This window comes from Catharus ustulatus, chromosome 2, assembly GCF_009819885.2.
Source record: "Catharus ustulatus isolate bCatUst1 chromosome 2, bCatUst1.pri.v2, whole genome shotgun sequence".
In the NCBI taxonomy this organism is placed as follows: domain Eukaryota; kingdom Metazoa; phylum Chordata; class Aves; order Passeriformes; family Turdidae; genus Catharus; species Catharus ustulatus.
The window spans coordinates 32,293,337-32,308,608 of record NC_046222.1 but is presented as its reverse complement, the minus strand read 5'-3'; the positions used below and the strand labels follow the sequence as shown (position 1 = coordinate 32,308,608).

Below are 15,272 nucleotides of genomic sequence, written 5' to 3'. Positions count from 1 at the left end.
TAGCACTTAATCTTGCTTTCATTTCAGCTGAGGTGGGATGTTAAAAATGAGATGATTAAAGAAAAAATCCTAAACAAATAGAAGAAAAAATGCCAGAACAAATCAACCCTTATAGGACTCCAAATGAACAAAATCCTGTTAAGCAATAAAATCCTGTGAAGCAATGAGTCACAAGTGCCTGGACAGGTTTGCCTGGCTGCAGAGGGGATCTGGTTGTTCTGTTCATCACTTCTCCTACCTGTGAAGTCGGATTTGTCCCCAGGCTTCTACAATACTGCTATATTTTAACAAATGTACTCCATTCCGCTGTTCGGCACTGAGTCAACACACCAGCTATGAGGAAAAAAGCAGTGCTAAGGTTAGACATCCACATAAATCACTGCAGCTCTGATACTTGGCCAGCCTATAAATATTAGGGGTTTGACATCAGTTTACAGCAGCAGAGTAACATGCTTAATTCCATTTCTGTGGGATCATGCAAGCTGCTGTTGATTAGCATTCACCTACCTGATCTCCAGGCTGAGAGATCAGACTCAGCACCCTCGATGTCCCAAGGTGTTGCTGGGTGCTGTGCCATGGGCACGGGGTCCACAGGACCTGCACAGCCCATGCTCCAGCTGGTCCCTGTGTTGGCTCTACATGTGTGTCAGGGCCACTAACTACTGCTAATTTCATTAAGTTGGTGTGTTCCCCCTGCATGCATTATAAAGTCAGTCTGAGCGAAGGTGATTAATGAGGTTGGATGTTTTTAGTGGCTATTTGTATTGCTGTAGCAGCTGGAAAATGTCATGCACTGAGAGCCTTGGGTGTTGCATGTGAGCAAGGTGAGAGATCCAGCTTGGGGGTGACTCACCTTGGAAAGGAGTTTAGGAGCCAGGATGCTAAATTAACTATAGTGTTTGCAAAACAGGTCTAAAGTAAATCCACAGTTTCTGGTTGTAGGCTGGGATGTTTTATCCATCACACACAGTGCTTCACACATTAGTTCTGTCTGGGCAAATACAGAGCTTTATGTGTCCCTCACATACAAAAGGTGAATGAGGATATCATCCCAGCTCTGTTCCTGCTGAGTGTGCAAAAGTCCTCTTCTTGAGCTCATCACATTATCTCCTCTTGGGTGGCTGAATTAGAATCCAGACATTTGTCCTTGTCCTACTTCTGTGGATCCTCTCCCATGCCAGCACAACCATGGTCCATGTCCCCATGGGGACCCATCAGAGGAGCTCTCGAAAGTGATCCACAGAACAGACAGACCCACCACAGCTTCATTAGTGACTCCATTGTCTCATCCATCTCCATGAACTTAGCAACAAATATCCAGGCTGGATAGTCAGTTCCTCTGCTAACTGGAAGCAACTTCTCTCCATACAGCACCATGAACAGCCAAATTTATTATTAGAGCCACTGCTGGGACTTAAGTGGTGCAAGTATAGACCTTAATTTTTAGCCTTTGATCAGGCTGAATTACTGCCCCACCCACCCCCCCAAAAAATAAAAAACAAAACAAACAAAAACAAAAAACAAGGGGGGAGTTGAAGTGGGGGGAAAGAGAAAAATTAATAAAGCTGAAAGTAAATTAGCAGTCTTAAAAGGGAATTGTCAAGCTCCAAATTCAATTTTCTGTTTGTGTGCTTTCACAGAGAACCACAATGTTTTTATCCCCAGGGAAATTTTAAAGTATTACTCAGTTCTAGACCAGCCACAAGCTCAGTATGCAAAGCTGGATTTCACCCAGCCCCAGAGTTCTGGCAATGCTTGTCTGCAGAGTCTGGATGTGCCTCTGTACACAGCACCACTGAGGGGAGATGGCACAGCTTGCCCCAGCCATTTATACCACTGGCTCTGAGGTTTGCTGCTCTGTGGCTTGGGCCCTGAATAGTCAATTCCAGGTTGTCCCTGCAGAGACACAGCTTTGAGAGAGATAAGCAGGAGAAAAGGGTCTCTGAGCAGCTGGGAGAGCAGCCAGAAATGGGGAAAATACCTTATGGTCATTACCAGACTCTGGTTGTTGGGAGTGTGATGAGACTTGCTGGATTAGTGCCTGGTTGTCCACAATTCCTACCTGGAAAGGTTCTGCCCTGCAGTGATTATCCTCCTCTCTCACTGAAAGGAAGAGGAAAAGGCTGAAGCACAGGGTATGCAACTGCATACTCCGGACTCCCTGCATGTTCACCTGATTCCTGCCTTTTCCTCTCCCACCTGCATCCCTTCTAACTGGTGTGTGCCTGGGGAAAGCTTTGAAGGGAAGATGGTCCTGAAGTATTTACAGCCAACACTACCCCTCTGAGCAAGGCCCAGTGCTCAGAGGGCCCCAGCACAAGGCAGAAAGACTGGGGAACCCTGCTGCCATGGAGGCTCTTTGCTGCAGGCAGGCAGCTTCCCCATCCATGCAGGACACACAAATTCTGCTATTCTACTTGCACACCACCAGCCAAGGTGTACAACCACCCATCTACTGAACACCATCCAGATGAACCAGCCAGCCCTGTGCAGCACATAAGCCAAGAACCACCTGGGAAAAGTTGTATTTAAAACAAAATTCTTTAATAGTTTGTACTATAAAGACACAAATTAGTGCTTGAATGCAGCATGAATAACAAATGAAACATATTAAATATTTCAAAGCTACTGTGCTTTGGAAAACAAGATATGCTGATACATATAAGCCTGATGTTAGTTACCAGCTGGTTTGGTAGGAAGAGTCAGTTCAGTGTATCAAAATTGTCAATAAGCATTTCTCACTGTAGCTGTGTTCTAAAGTCAACTGCTTCTCATCTGTCACAGTGTTATCTCTCTGCAACAATGTACTTGTACTCACAGCGTCAATGTTAGGAAGTTCGGTCAGGTAATGAACAGAGTTCCTGTCCACTCCAGGTGGACAGATAGTGTTTGACCAGACTGTAACATCATCTGTACATTGAGCTGAGATCAACAACCAACATGAAACACTCAGCGTTGATTTGGGAAATCAAGAGAAAAAATAGCTTCTCTTCAGTCTAAGGAGTAACTACTGCTTATGCTGCTTGAAACCCTCTCTTACAAAATTTAGGGAGCAAAAGTATACACAAAGTTCTTCCACAGCTTTAATGTAGAAAACACTTTGGTACTTAACTTGCTATGAGCCATTTTATTCAGCACTGTCTTTGGAGAAACACATATATGTTCCAGAGCTTTGGGGACAGAAGGATGAATCTAAGATTGTGCTTATAGCTATTCCTGTGGAAAAATAAGCAAAAGGCCCTTTATCTTTACAATTTTAAGAATCTTAACAATCTGCTCTTAAACATCAGGCAGATTCCATTTGTGTGATATATGTGTAAAAAAAAATTGCAGGCACTGGTTTAGTGTCTTACATTAACTCTGAACCAAACCTAAATGATTTCAACAAGTAAAATCGGAGAGTTCTGCAGTAAAGTAAGAAGTTCAGGCATCAAAGCTGCCTCTCAAACTGTACATACAAATCCCCCTGTCCCCAGCCCTGTTAAAAGCATCTGGCTGGGAGCTCCAACAAGGGGGCTCCACCTAAAGTGCTTGCTTGACTGCTGTGCCCTCACACTGCCTGTCACTGAACTACACAACCCAAAATAAACACCACATGTACAGTTAAATCCCTCACCCAGCTTTCAAAGGCTGGAAAGATGCAACAGCATCAGGAAGGTGGGTAGCCAGGCTCAAGTTTGAGTACTGTATATCTGGAAAGCGACTAAGAATAGTATTGCGATTCCTGCAGAAGGAGAATTTTTAACAAAAATTGACCCTCTCCTACCAAAGACTTTGTCCTACAGACCTCAGAAGAAAACATAGATCCAGCTCTCAGAAAAGCCTTGTAACAACAAGATCAGGCACTTGGCAGCTGTAGGCAGTTGTGCGTGAGAAACTCAACAAAAAAATCCCCAAACCAACTTTAATAGTTATATAGAATGTTCTCTGTCTTTAGGTTACAGACTCTCAAACAAAGCTGGCAGAGGACATTCCAGATAGGTTAGAAATGTATTCATTCATGTACAAAACAATCTATGTCATGTTCCATCCTCATAAAACAGCCCCTAAGTCATCTATAACGAACTGAATGTAACAGAAACTACGTCACTTCTGTGGTGAAGAGAGGAAAGTTAAATGTCTAAATAGCAAAACATTCAAGTATCTAAAGCAGATACCAGGAGAGTGGTTGACGTAATACTATGAGATTCTGTGCTTAATCTTTTGTTATTCTCTTCTCATGTAAAATTTCTTAATCTCCTTCTGGCTTTGCTCTCCTCATGTGTAATAAAGACTCCATCATTTATCCCTCTTCATGATAAGTCTCACAGTCAAACAGCACTTCGCAGTTAAAACCTCCCACTCCCTACTTATAAAGTGCAGATGGAGTTGAAGGTAAACTGAAAGTTTTACCTAAATATGTTAATCTAAATTATGGGGCACACATTTCCCCAAAATAGATGTGTGCTCCCAAATTCTGATGTCTACTAAAGAAAACAGCAGGGCTGCTCTTTACAGCTCCTCTAACTGAGCAGTGCTGGACTGAATTGTTTCACCACCTGCTATTAAAATGTGTAATATATCCATAGAGAGAAACAGGTTTTAAAATATGGTATTATTGAAATTCTTGAATGCAAATTAAACAAGGTGATAGTGACTGCGAGAAGCACTGGTGGTATTTGGAGGATTTTTTGTTGCTGAGATTCATGTGGAAGTGTTTCCTGAAAAAGAGGTGTTAAAAGCAAATCCAGGCTGGCCAAAAGAATCAACTGCATTTCAAATCATACAATTCAGCTTTTGCCAAGCAAGACAGCACAGAACAGGATTAAAAGAGAATTTAAACTAATTATAAAACAATATTTGCCACTTTCCCAATATCCCTCCCAAAAGATTTTGCTACACCTGTCTGAAGTTCTCCTACTCAAATCTCTCTCTAAAGTAGCCAGACAGCACAAGCTGTAAATAACAGACACCAAAAAAGGAAGGATGTTTGTGGGGAGTGAACAGAATCAATACAACACTTGCCACTCCCAGGGGCTGCATGGTCTAAGTCAGGCTGCTCTGATGCGCACACACTCAGGCAAATGCAATTAAGGGTACAGGCATGGTACAATAAATGACAGAGGTAGACTGGCAAGTGGTAACACTGCATATTCCAACTCTGACTAGGGGGAAGTTTTTAAACACTCATGGGCAGCACATCAGCCCTGTGCTAATAGAAAAAAAACATTAAGATGAAGTCTGGAGATGCTAATACTGCTAGCCAACAACATTGCCTTTGAAACATGGATGAGATTTCTTCTCGTATCTTCAGCTCTGGAGAATGTCTTGAGTTGTATCTAAAAATTCTAAATTCCCAGAATAAGGAATGGATTTGATCTGTCCTGTGAGAGTAATTTTGAAGTTTTTCATCTTATTTCCAAGAAAGAATTTTTAAGCTCATGGATTGCAGAGCTACTTGCTGCTCATCTGTATCAAATTGATGGTCATATGGTGGCAGATTTCCTGGTTCTTCATAGATGTTAAGGAATAGAAGAGTTCAGTGCTATCAAATCTCTCCAACACATCCTGTAGAATTCATATCAAACGACACCTGCTACTTCCATAATTCTCTTTAAAATAGCTGCTGTCTGAATCCTACTCAAATAATAGGATCTCAAGACTTGTTAAGATGTAGTGCAAGAAAAGTTTGGGATATACTGCTCTAAGGTTTGGAGAAAAACAATCAACATTGTCATACAAGCAATAAAAAATAATTAACAGACATTTAACACATTACAGGAGTAAGAATGTATGTCCCTCCAGGCACTAGAAAAGGCAGTCTGAATTTCAGTGACATGCAGTTAAAACTAGCTTGTCATTTTCAGTATCACTCACAAGATCAGTAAGGCAGTCAAACCAAAGCACCCATGATTTTAGATTATCCTAAGAAGGATACACAGGTAAATTACATTCTTCAGAGTCTAATATAACCTGTTAAAAAAAAGGCTGCTGGCAGGGTGGTAGAGGTGTGTATGTTTTTAGTCATTTGGAATGTAGGAAGAAGCCAATTTGCATTTTTTTTAAAGGAAAAAAAATAAATGAAAAACAATACATGAATAAAAAACTAACAGCAGTATAAAATCAAAATAGCTTTTCTTTTAAATCCTGACAATTCAACAAGATCTGAAACCCCCCCATCACAGACTTCCTAGCTGAAAATGTGTAGAAGAATCAACAAATTTCTTTAAAATATACCAATGCAGAGATGCCTGATCGATAAGAAAGTGGCTTTTCAAGACACTCTGGTTCTTGCAATTACTAAAATAAACAGAGCTCCCAGATCCTTCAATAACAAAACTAAGGCAACTAAAATAATGGGTTTTTTTCATTTCCATAAAAATAATGTCATTCCTAGCAGATGTCACAAGCGACTGTTGATATGTCTTGCTGCTGTACTGCTTCTCTTACAAGAATCCTTCCCTACTTATGAGCACATGTAAACATAGTAAATAAGAAAATGAGATACAGTGTTAGAAAAATGCTCGAAAAAGACTGAAGGTGAACAGGCAGGCACTTATTTTCAAGCTACATTTTTGAAACAGTTCTCAAATCTCTTTACAAAAAATATGCCTTCTGGATAATTAAAGACACCTGATCCATAACAGCTTTTTCCTACCTCTGTGTTAGTTCTGCTGAAGAGCACTCAGATTTCCCAACACAGATGCTGACCTTGTCTATGGAATTGGAGCCTACTGATACCAAAGCTGTTCTAAAATTACCCTTCAGGTGTCTGTATAGGGGTGTACAGGTTGAAATGCACCACTATCAGCATGTGCTTAAACCTCATTGAACTCACTAAAGGTTAAGTATCTTTTTCCAGACAGTTTGAGGTTATTTGATCTCAAGAGTCCAGGGTCATCATATAACAGAAGACATATTTTTATCTGGAGGTTCACATCAGTAGGAGATTTACTGATGGATGTCAAAGAAGCAGAGAAACTGCAAACATTAAAGGGAGGAGACCATTTTAACCAGCACTGATTATTCAATAGTCAGGACTCTGAGACCTGGGAGACAGCTTTACAGCTACATTACCACGCTTTGCTGCTGTGAGCATGCTGTAAATCAATACAGAATGGGATTTTGGATCAGTCTGAGCATTTCCCTTCTTCATAGCAAGAAGGAGAAATCCTCCAGAGCATCAAAAGCAGACAAAAATTGCATAGAATGGCAGCAAGTAGGCACAGAGATAGACTCTGTTAGTTGCCCCAAAATCAAGAGCATCAAAACTACAGCCTTCATATGAGGTATATTTTGAAAAACTGTATTTGCTTTGTTTTCTTTACATTTACTTATTAACTTTCATCAGCTGTGTACATAACAAATGCAGAAAACAGTGCTTGTCTCCCCCATTAATCCCCTAAGTCTGGCTTTAAAAGGTGGTCAGCTTTCTCACAGAATAAGCACGTGCTAGATTAAAAGCGAACAAAGCACTGCCACTTGTATTTGGGGATATTTTCAACCTCAGTCTTGTTCTTTACTCCTCCTATGAAGTCTCCCAATAAGAAGATGCTTCTGAAAGTCAGACCAATACTTAAGACTTGTAAAATAAGAGAAAGATTAATTCAAAGCTGAACTAAAGCACATCTAAGGTGCTTGTCAATCTGTAGTATGAATGGGAAATGGGAAGTTAAAGAAATGGATAGAAAAGGAATGTATGTAAATAACTAACAAAAAATAATAAAGAGCGTTTTGTATGTTTCTAAAGTCACTCTATTGAGTTCTGTGATGAATCACTGGTCAAACAAATTAGGAATTGAGCTCCCAGACACAAACAGGAACACCTATAAGGCTTCACCGTTTCAGTGTCTTTTGCTGGTCACCCTTTGGAACATCCTCTATGATGAACCTCTCTGTTGGACTAAAGAGAAAATGGAAGCTTGGTACAAAATGAACTAAATGGCACAGGCATCCCAACCATTTTGCTTAAAATATAAATTGCAAAGGAGGCTGTGGAAAAGCAAGGTAGAATAAAGGCCTAAATCAACCGTTACATACTTCATTAATTGTATAAAAGTGCAAGGTTAAAGTAGTTTGGGTTAAGCATTCAGTTCACTATAGGCCACACAAATGCTTAGCTTGGCCATCAATGGCCTGGTTTTGTCATTCAGTTACTAATATTAGTTTAGACCACAGAAAGAACAGAAAACTGAATGAAAAAACATATGCAATCCACTTCAAAATTGGTTAGTCTTCTGTGACCAGCACGAAATATGATCTCAATATCATCAGCTATACAATATATACATAAACCTCTTGTGTCTTAATCTTTGTTTTAACAACTTAGAATAAAGCTGCACTAAGTGCTATTTCCCTAGTGTGCCAGCTCTTTGCTCTGTTCCGGCCTTGTAGCACAGAGAAGTCCTTTAATAGCAATGGTACTTGGGTGGATCCATAATTTTGACACTTCAGCCAGAGTAACTGTTGAAATGCTTTATTCTGCCAGGCCAGGTGATCGCGTGTGGCTGCCCAGGGCTCAGTCAAAGTGTCTTGGGTGGCTCCACAAACAGAACAGGCCATATTCCAAAAACAAACTGTCAAAAGAAAAATAGGAATAGGGGAAAGATTCCTTGGAATATTATGTTTTTTGGAACAGAAACCAAACACTACTAAACATAATCGAATGATAAGACAGCTTTAAAATGAAAGAGGGGAATGCCTTTAAAATGAAAGAGAGTAAGTTCAGATTGGATATTATGACATTCTTTACTTTGAGAGTGGTGAAACACTGGCAGCTTGCCCAGAGAAGCTGTGGATGCTCCACCCCTGGAAATGTTCAAGGCCAGGCTGGAGTAACCTGGGGGCTCTGAGCAACCTGGTCTAGTGGAAGGCAGGGGGTGTGAAACTAGATAATCATTGAAGTCCCCTCCAACCCAAACCATTCTGTAATTCTAGGAAAATTTCAACTGCATTTCTTGGGATGTAAGCAGAAGTCAAAGACAGTATCCTAACAGGCATGATTATTGAGCCCCACCAAGAGTTCAAAGCACAAGACATCCAAATGTACATTAATAAGCACAAAATACTGCTTGCTTACCTTCACCTTTGGCCTATGTTTCAGGAAAAGTGTCCTTGTATATAAACTGAGGAGAAGGAAAAAAGCATGCTTAAAATTTCAAGTATAAGACAGCATATAAAATAAGGATGTCCTGGTCCCAGTTTTATTTTCCAACTAGAAAAGAACTGTGTCTGTGATTGCAGAGTTACCCGTTCTGCCTAGATTTAGTCAACATAGGAGACATCAACTTCCAGTAAATCCCCTTATATCAGACTAATCAGCAAAATAATTTTAGAAGGATGAAATTAAAGCAGATGTTAAGAGGGGAAAAAGCAGCATAGCTTGATTCTATATCTTATTTTTTGTTCTCAGATATTTTTTCCTCTCAGTATATCTGTTCCTGTGAATGACCTTACTTTTTTTAAGTGGCAATGCCACTTTGTGGTATGCTGGAAAAACATGCCTATGCTTGATTCCTGCAAGGAATTTTCTTTAAAATATTACCTCCAGTTCTTTAGGGTAGCAGACAACCTGTAAACCAAAATGGAGCAACTGTTTTCCATATACCTTGACATATTTAATTATGTACGTATGTATGCATATATACATTTACATATGTGTAGGTAAATATTTGCATATATATACACACACATAAAGGCAACTATAAGCTATTAGATCATCTAATAGAAATGTACTTATTTTTCTTCTTTCTTTCCCTTTTATTAGGTATTTTAGCATCTGACACAAAAGGTAAATACTATGTTACATGTAGAAAAATTGATATGTAATCAAGTTTTCTTGAACACAGAGGATGTATACGTAAAACAGATATTCTCTTTGTTATGGATTAAGTGGTAAAATATTATTTCATAAGATGACAAACAAACAGCAGTAATTCCTCACAGATTTCAGCTTACATTGTATTCCAGCCCCTGGTTCCACTAGATGGTGGTACAGAGCAAAAATGAGACAAAAATCTACTGGCTCCAGACTTGCTAACTTACATTCTTGTTTAAATCTTTTCCTCAAATTAATACCCTGCCCCTTTGGGAACAGCTCCACTACAACTATGTCAGCCATCACCCTTCTGCATTACAGCAGGATGCCTGCTGGTTTTCAGGAGCAACAGTGCCTATCAAAAGATTTGTTAAGTTCCTAAATCTAAACATGTTTAAGTACTTCAGGATTGCTGCTCAAGAACAGACAGGTATTAATGGCTTACATTCTGAAATTAATATACTGTCAAATATTTTTGGTTTAACTGCCACAGGATTCCCATTTCTGAATTAAATTTTCTTGTAGAACCATGACTATTTAAAGACTAGTGATTACATTTTGAAGAATATGAATTAGAGAGTTTTTAGATCAGTTGCAAAGAAAAGAAGACTGCACATCAGTTTAATAAGTAATTTTCCTGCTCTTCTGGATGATACAACATTCTGAAGTATGTCTGAACTTCAGAAAACTCATAAGATCTCTGAACATCCAGTTTAGAAAACATGTCCTACCTCAGCAGGATATGAAGGTAAGAACCAAGGCCTGTGAGAATATGCCACCATGCATGAAATTGTGTCACAGCTCCCACCACAGGAGGCATCTTCTCTCGTAATGCTCTGAAAGGAAGAAATATCATGCAATGGAATAATTTTTCCCAGCTAAACAATCTCAAATCACAATGTTGGATTGTCAGATCATCCATTATAGTTTCCATATCTCAGGCATGTGCTTGACAGGTGAGGCTTCATGGAGTCAGGCTTTCAGCAGGTGAGGAGCAGCAGTTATACTTCACACTGCCAGTACAGAGCAGTACAGATATCAGCAAATTGACTTTCTTATACATTCAAAGAAAACAGATGTTTCTTCATATGATGAGTGATCAATTACTTCTGGACACAAATTTCAGGGAATATATTTATGGCATCCCACAATCCCAAATGAATTCTACCATTCTCCTCCACAAAACCCTGTGAACTACTGTCCATAGGATGAAATTCTGAGTTTAAGGTCCAAGAGAGGAAATGAGATTTATCAGACATCATCACTTTAAATCCAGCGATCACACCACCTATTCTGCAGCTCCAGGGAAGCTCAATTTGCATTTCTCTGTTGGACTCTAAAACAGGGACAAAATGGGTGTTTAGTGGAAGCAATTAAAGTAGAGGGTCTGAAATACTCCACCAATGTGCTTAGTATTTTGTAGTTATGGGGTGTGAGCAACATGGAAAGTGGCTAAGGGATGGAGATAAAGAAAGAGAAGGAACTACATTGCTCTTATTTCTCCTGCTCACTAGGCTTCTGCAGATAATGCCTGTTTTGGTTGATGGTGAAGGAACTGTTTGCATCTGCTGGTCTTTTATTTTCACTTTAATTTCACTTGTCAAAACAAAAAATGGAAAACAATGATTTCACGTGTTTAGGAAGAAAAATCTGCAGCTCCTGAAATATGTCCTCACTGCTTGATGTTATAGTGCTTGCTCCAAAGCTGCTCAGTCAAAAATATTAGTACAGAGCTTCAGTTGAGTGAGCCCAGCAATGCCACTGGAACATATATACTGTCAGCCTGGCACAATCTCTGAGCCTTTGGATGGCAGGAAATTTCAAAGCTCAAATTCAAGTGTGTGGTTCCAACCAGAGAAACTGAGTGCTACAGATTTTTTGCTAGACTTGTTTTAAAACAAGCTGCAGATTTAATGAAATACAAAACAAAAAACCCTGAATCAAAACTCAGGTTTGAACTTTAGAAGCAAACAGAGTAGGTAGGTGGATGATTCACCAGTCAGACCTTCAGAGAATAAAGAATTTCAAGGAATTGAAATGTATTTTCTCCAAAGGTTCAAATTATAATACTTCCTGGAGAAATTCAAGTCTCTGCAGATGTCTGATTAAAGCTAGTAAACAAGTACATTTTTTTTCCAGCACCACAACCAAACAAGTATTACAGGAAAGACACTAACGTTTTTTCCCCTTATGAAATGAGGATGGAAAAATGTGCCTCAGCAGTTGGTGTCATTTTTGGGCCTAGGAACCAGTTCAAAAGCCCCATGGACTCACAGCAGCTCAGTAGGTTTGGTGACCTGGGGGTTATGATCTCACCAGTGATGTGAGGCAGCTGCAAAAATCAACCCTGATGCCAATATTTGCAAAGTAACTGTAAACCCAGCTACTTGTGCTGCCAAATAACTACTCTATCTCATCTGTATCAAGTGCTCCTAGGGATAAGGATCATGTATTATATTAATTTAAAAAAAGTTTCAAGAACATTTTGTTGGAATTAACTTTCAGTTGGCTTAACCTAGCACAGGGAATGCAGAGCCAAAAGGGATGGAAAACTTTAGACTTCTTTACAGCACACTGTTATTTGGCTCTGACAAACCAGCCTACTAGGACAATTCTGTACAACACAAACTCCATGGCATAACAGTGTTTCAAATTGTCAAAAATGTATTTTTCTGGATGCTGGAATTAACCTTTCCATGCTGCAATTAACCTTACCAGCTCCTCCAGCTTGCTGAGCAACACATGGATTGCAACTAAGTGTTGTTTATGGGTAACATGGATATTGTTATAGGTATTTCTTGAACAGTAATGCAGAACTACTGCTTTTGACATTTTCCTGGGAAATGGCAAGAGCAGAAACCTAGAAAACCCAATCAAGCAGGATAAAACCACATTCAGATGAAATCAAGTGTGAATAACAGGCTTTAGTCCGCCACAGATTCTCAAAATTACTTTAGTCCGCCACAGATTCTCAAAATTACTTCAGTGACATTATTTCTCTCAATTTAATTTGAAGTTAAAGAGAAATAACAAAAAAATAAATCTAGAAATTGTTAAAAATGTTTAAAAAAACTCATGTTGACTACTGACTCTAGTCATGAGCAATCTGGATAAAATCTCATGAATGTTTTGTAGGCAGCATACAATACATACAAGGAGATGGACTTGAATATGCACCTCCAAAATAATCCAATCTTTATACAGAAAGGCTATTAGAGCTATCCAGACAAGTGAAAAAACTCACCTCAATTTATCACAGAAAATGTTGTCCACATTCCAGAGAAAAAATCCCATTAAAAATACAGTTAAAGATGTATAGCCTAGACCTCTAAGCCATGGGTATACCCTAGAGAGAGAAATAATGCAAAGTTTAGCTCAGAATGCTCTAAGATACAGAAATATACTAATATACACTACAGTAATTATGTGCAACATACAGAAATGTTGTTACATATAAATAAAAATCTTTATCAATTAGGTTTTTCCCCAAAAGAAAAAAAAAATCCTTTAAATTTTGTCTGTTTAAATATTGTATTTTACTCCTCCCCTATCCTGATCTTATGTTCTCCAAGACTGTTCTTTTGCTTCTATAATATTAATTGTTTTCCTAAACATTGCACTCTCCAAGCAAAACCAAAAAGTGGGAAAACTGAATTTGACTAAAATGTACTAACTCTTCAGTCCCATGTATATTCTTTAATTTAAAAAATAAAAAAAGAAAGAAAAAAGGTCCTGTTACCAACTAGTACCCTTTCCCAAAAGAAGAGGGTCTTTGCCAAGAAACAATACCTCTATACTATGGAATTTGTATAAATATGGTCTTTCAAAATTACTCTTTTGTGAACATAGACCACCATGACCAACAACTAAGCAAATAAATGGTATTAAACTCCAGTACTTTTATGCTCATCTTTGAGCTAAATGTTGTTGGGAATAGAAAAATGTTAATTTAATTTTGGCAGAAAAAAATATTCTTTACGATATGGGAAAAACACTGAAGAATCAGATGAAAGAAAGTGCAGCATTAATAAATTTACTTTCCCTTCATTCAGGTTGGACCATGAAATTGTAAGCTTCCTACATGGAAGGCTCCTTTCCCAATAATAAGACAAGCCCAAAAGCAAACCCAAATCCAGCCCTGAAAGGCTGCCAAGAAATACTGCTCAAGTTATTTTTAAGTATTATGAACACTCATTTGAGATTCTGGGTTAAAACACATTCCTGAGCTGCCTGTTCCTCCACTGTGTGTATTACAGCACATTTCAGAGCTGCAAGCACTGGGAAACAGTGCAAAACACAACAGGTAGCTTGCCTAGGGCAGGAAGCTCTAACCAGATACAAGCTGCACATATTCACAAATTGACTGCCAATATAAAATAGCAAAATTATTATTTGTTTAGTCTAATAAATGTGTGGAACACCATGCAGTCATGGCAAAGACTACACTGTAATATTACCCCCCTCCAGTGGTCCAGAGACATAAGTGAGACCATGACATGACAGAGTACTAAATGATATATTAAACATGCTGGTAATTAGATAATTATAGCTGGAATTGTTGAGGAATAAACAGTGGTGTTTTGTGAAGGAATCAACTGGCATGACTTATTAATAGGGAACATGCTTTGTGAACAGAGAATAACATTTGCCCAGTTGTAATCATGGGAAGGGAGCAGACCTAACAAGGAGATGAAAAGTGTGGGGAGAATGGGCAGGAAGAGCAACAACTGGTGAGGATATGATGAAGAAATAGCCTGGAGGGAATAATGTGCTGTTCTTTGGGTTTTCACTCTAATCTCAGAGCGACTTCAAGGCCCGCATGAGAAAATATGAATGATAGGAAGTGAAGTAAGAAAAAACAAGCAGAAATCAGGGTCAGTAGGTGAGCTGGAAGAGGCTTGACCAAGTGCTAGTCCTACTGATGGAAATACAGGAATATGTTCTAGCAGTGCAGAGAAAGTAAACCTATAAAGTGTGATTGGGGATGAATTTTGGAGAAAAGAAAGGGTACCTTCAGGTTGGCAGAGCTTCTCTAGCAGAACTAATTTAAAATTAGTAGTAGTTTAGTTAAAGTTTAGAAGCAATTTAAACCTCCTTCTCCTCCCATCCCAACTTTCTACCCAGTTTACATAATAACACCAATGGGGGAAATAAGTGTTTGTAAGGCCCTGTTGCAATGAAGTGATCCAGCTAATTAAGAATATACACTCCAAGCCCCTAAAACTGAAGTGAAAAGCAGGTGGAACTTCAGAGACAGACTTTGTTGGAGCAAAATAATGAATGATACTTTGGGAGGGAAGGTAGTGATGTTATTGTTAAAGACAGAAGACTATGAAATGCTTCAGAAATAATGAGAACCCATAACTGTGTGGAATTTGCAGAAGTAGAAAAATAGCAGGCCCAAGAGTCTGTCTACAGAGACAGAGACATTTAATCTAAGAGACTAGAACTGTGCTAAATCCTTGAATAAGAATTA

At 39.0% G+C, this 15,272-nt stretch overlaps 1 protein-coding gene across 1 annotated transcript in view; it reads right to left on the bottom strand.

Moving 5' to 3' along the window:
* Window positions 1-2,522: 2,522 nt before the first annotated feature.
* Window positions 2,523-15,272, bottom strand: part of ACER3 (alkaline ceramidase 3) — a 58,547-nt gene continuing 45,797 nt past the window's right edge. The window contains exons 8-11 of the mRNA XM_033051486.1: window positions 13,041-13,142; window positions 10,528-10,632; window positions 9,059-9,104; window positions 2,523-8,555 (exon numbers count right to left, since the gene is read on the bottom strand). Of these exons, the coding sequence (XP_032907377.1) occupies window positions 8,502-8,555; window positions 9,059-9,104; window positions 10,528-10,632; window positions 13,041-13,142 (307 nt within the window). The 3' untranslated portion in view covers window positions 2,523-8,501. The remainder of the gene's footprint in view (window positions 8,556-9,058; window positions 9,105-10,527; window positions 10,633-13,040; window positions 13,143-15,272) is intronic.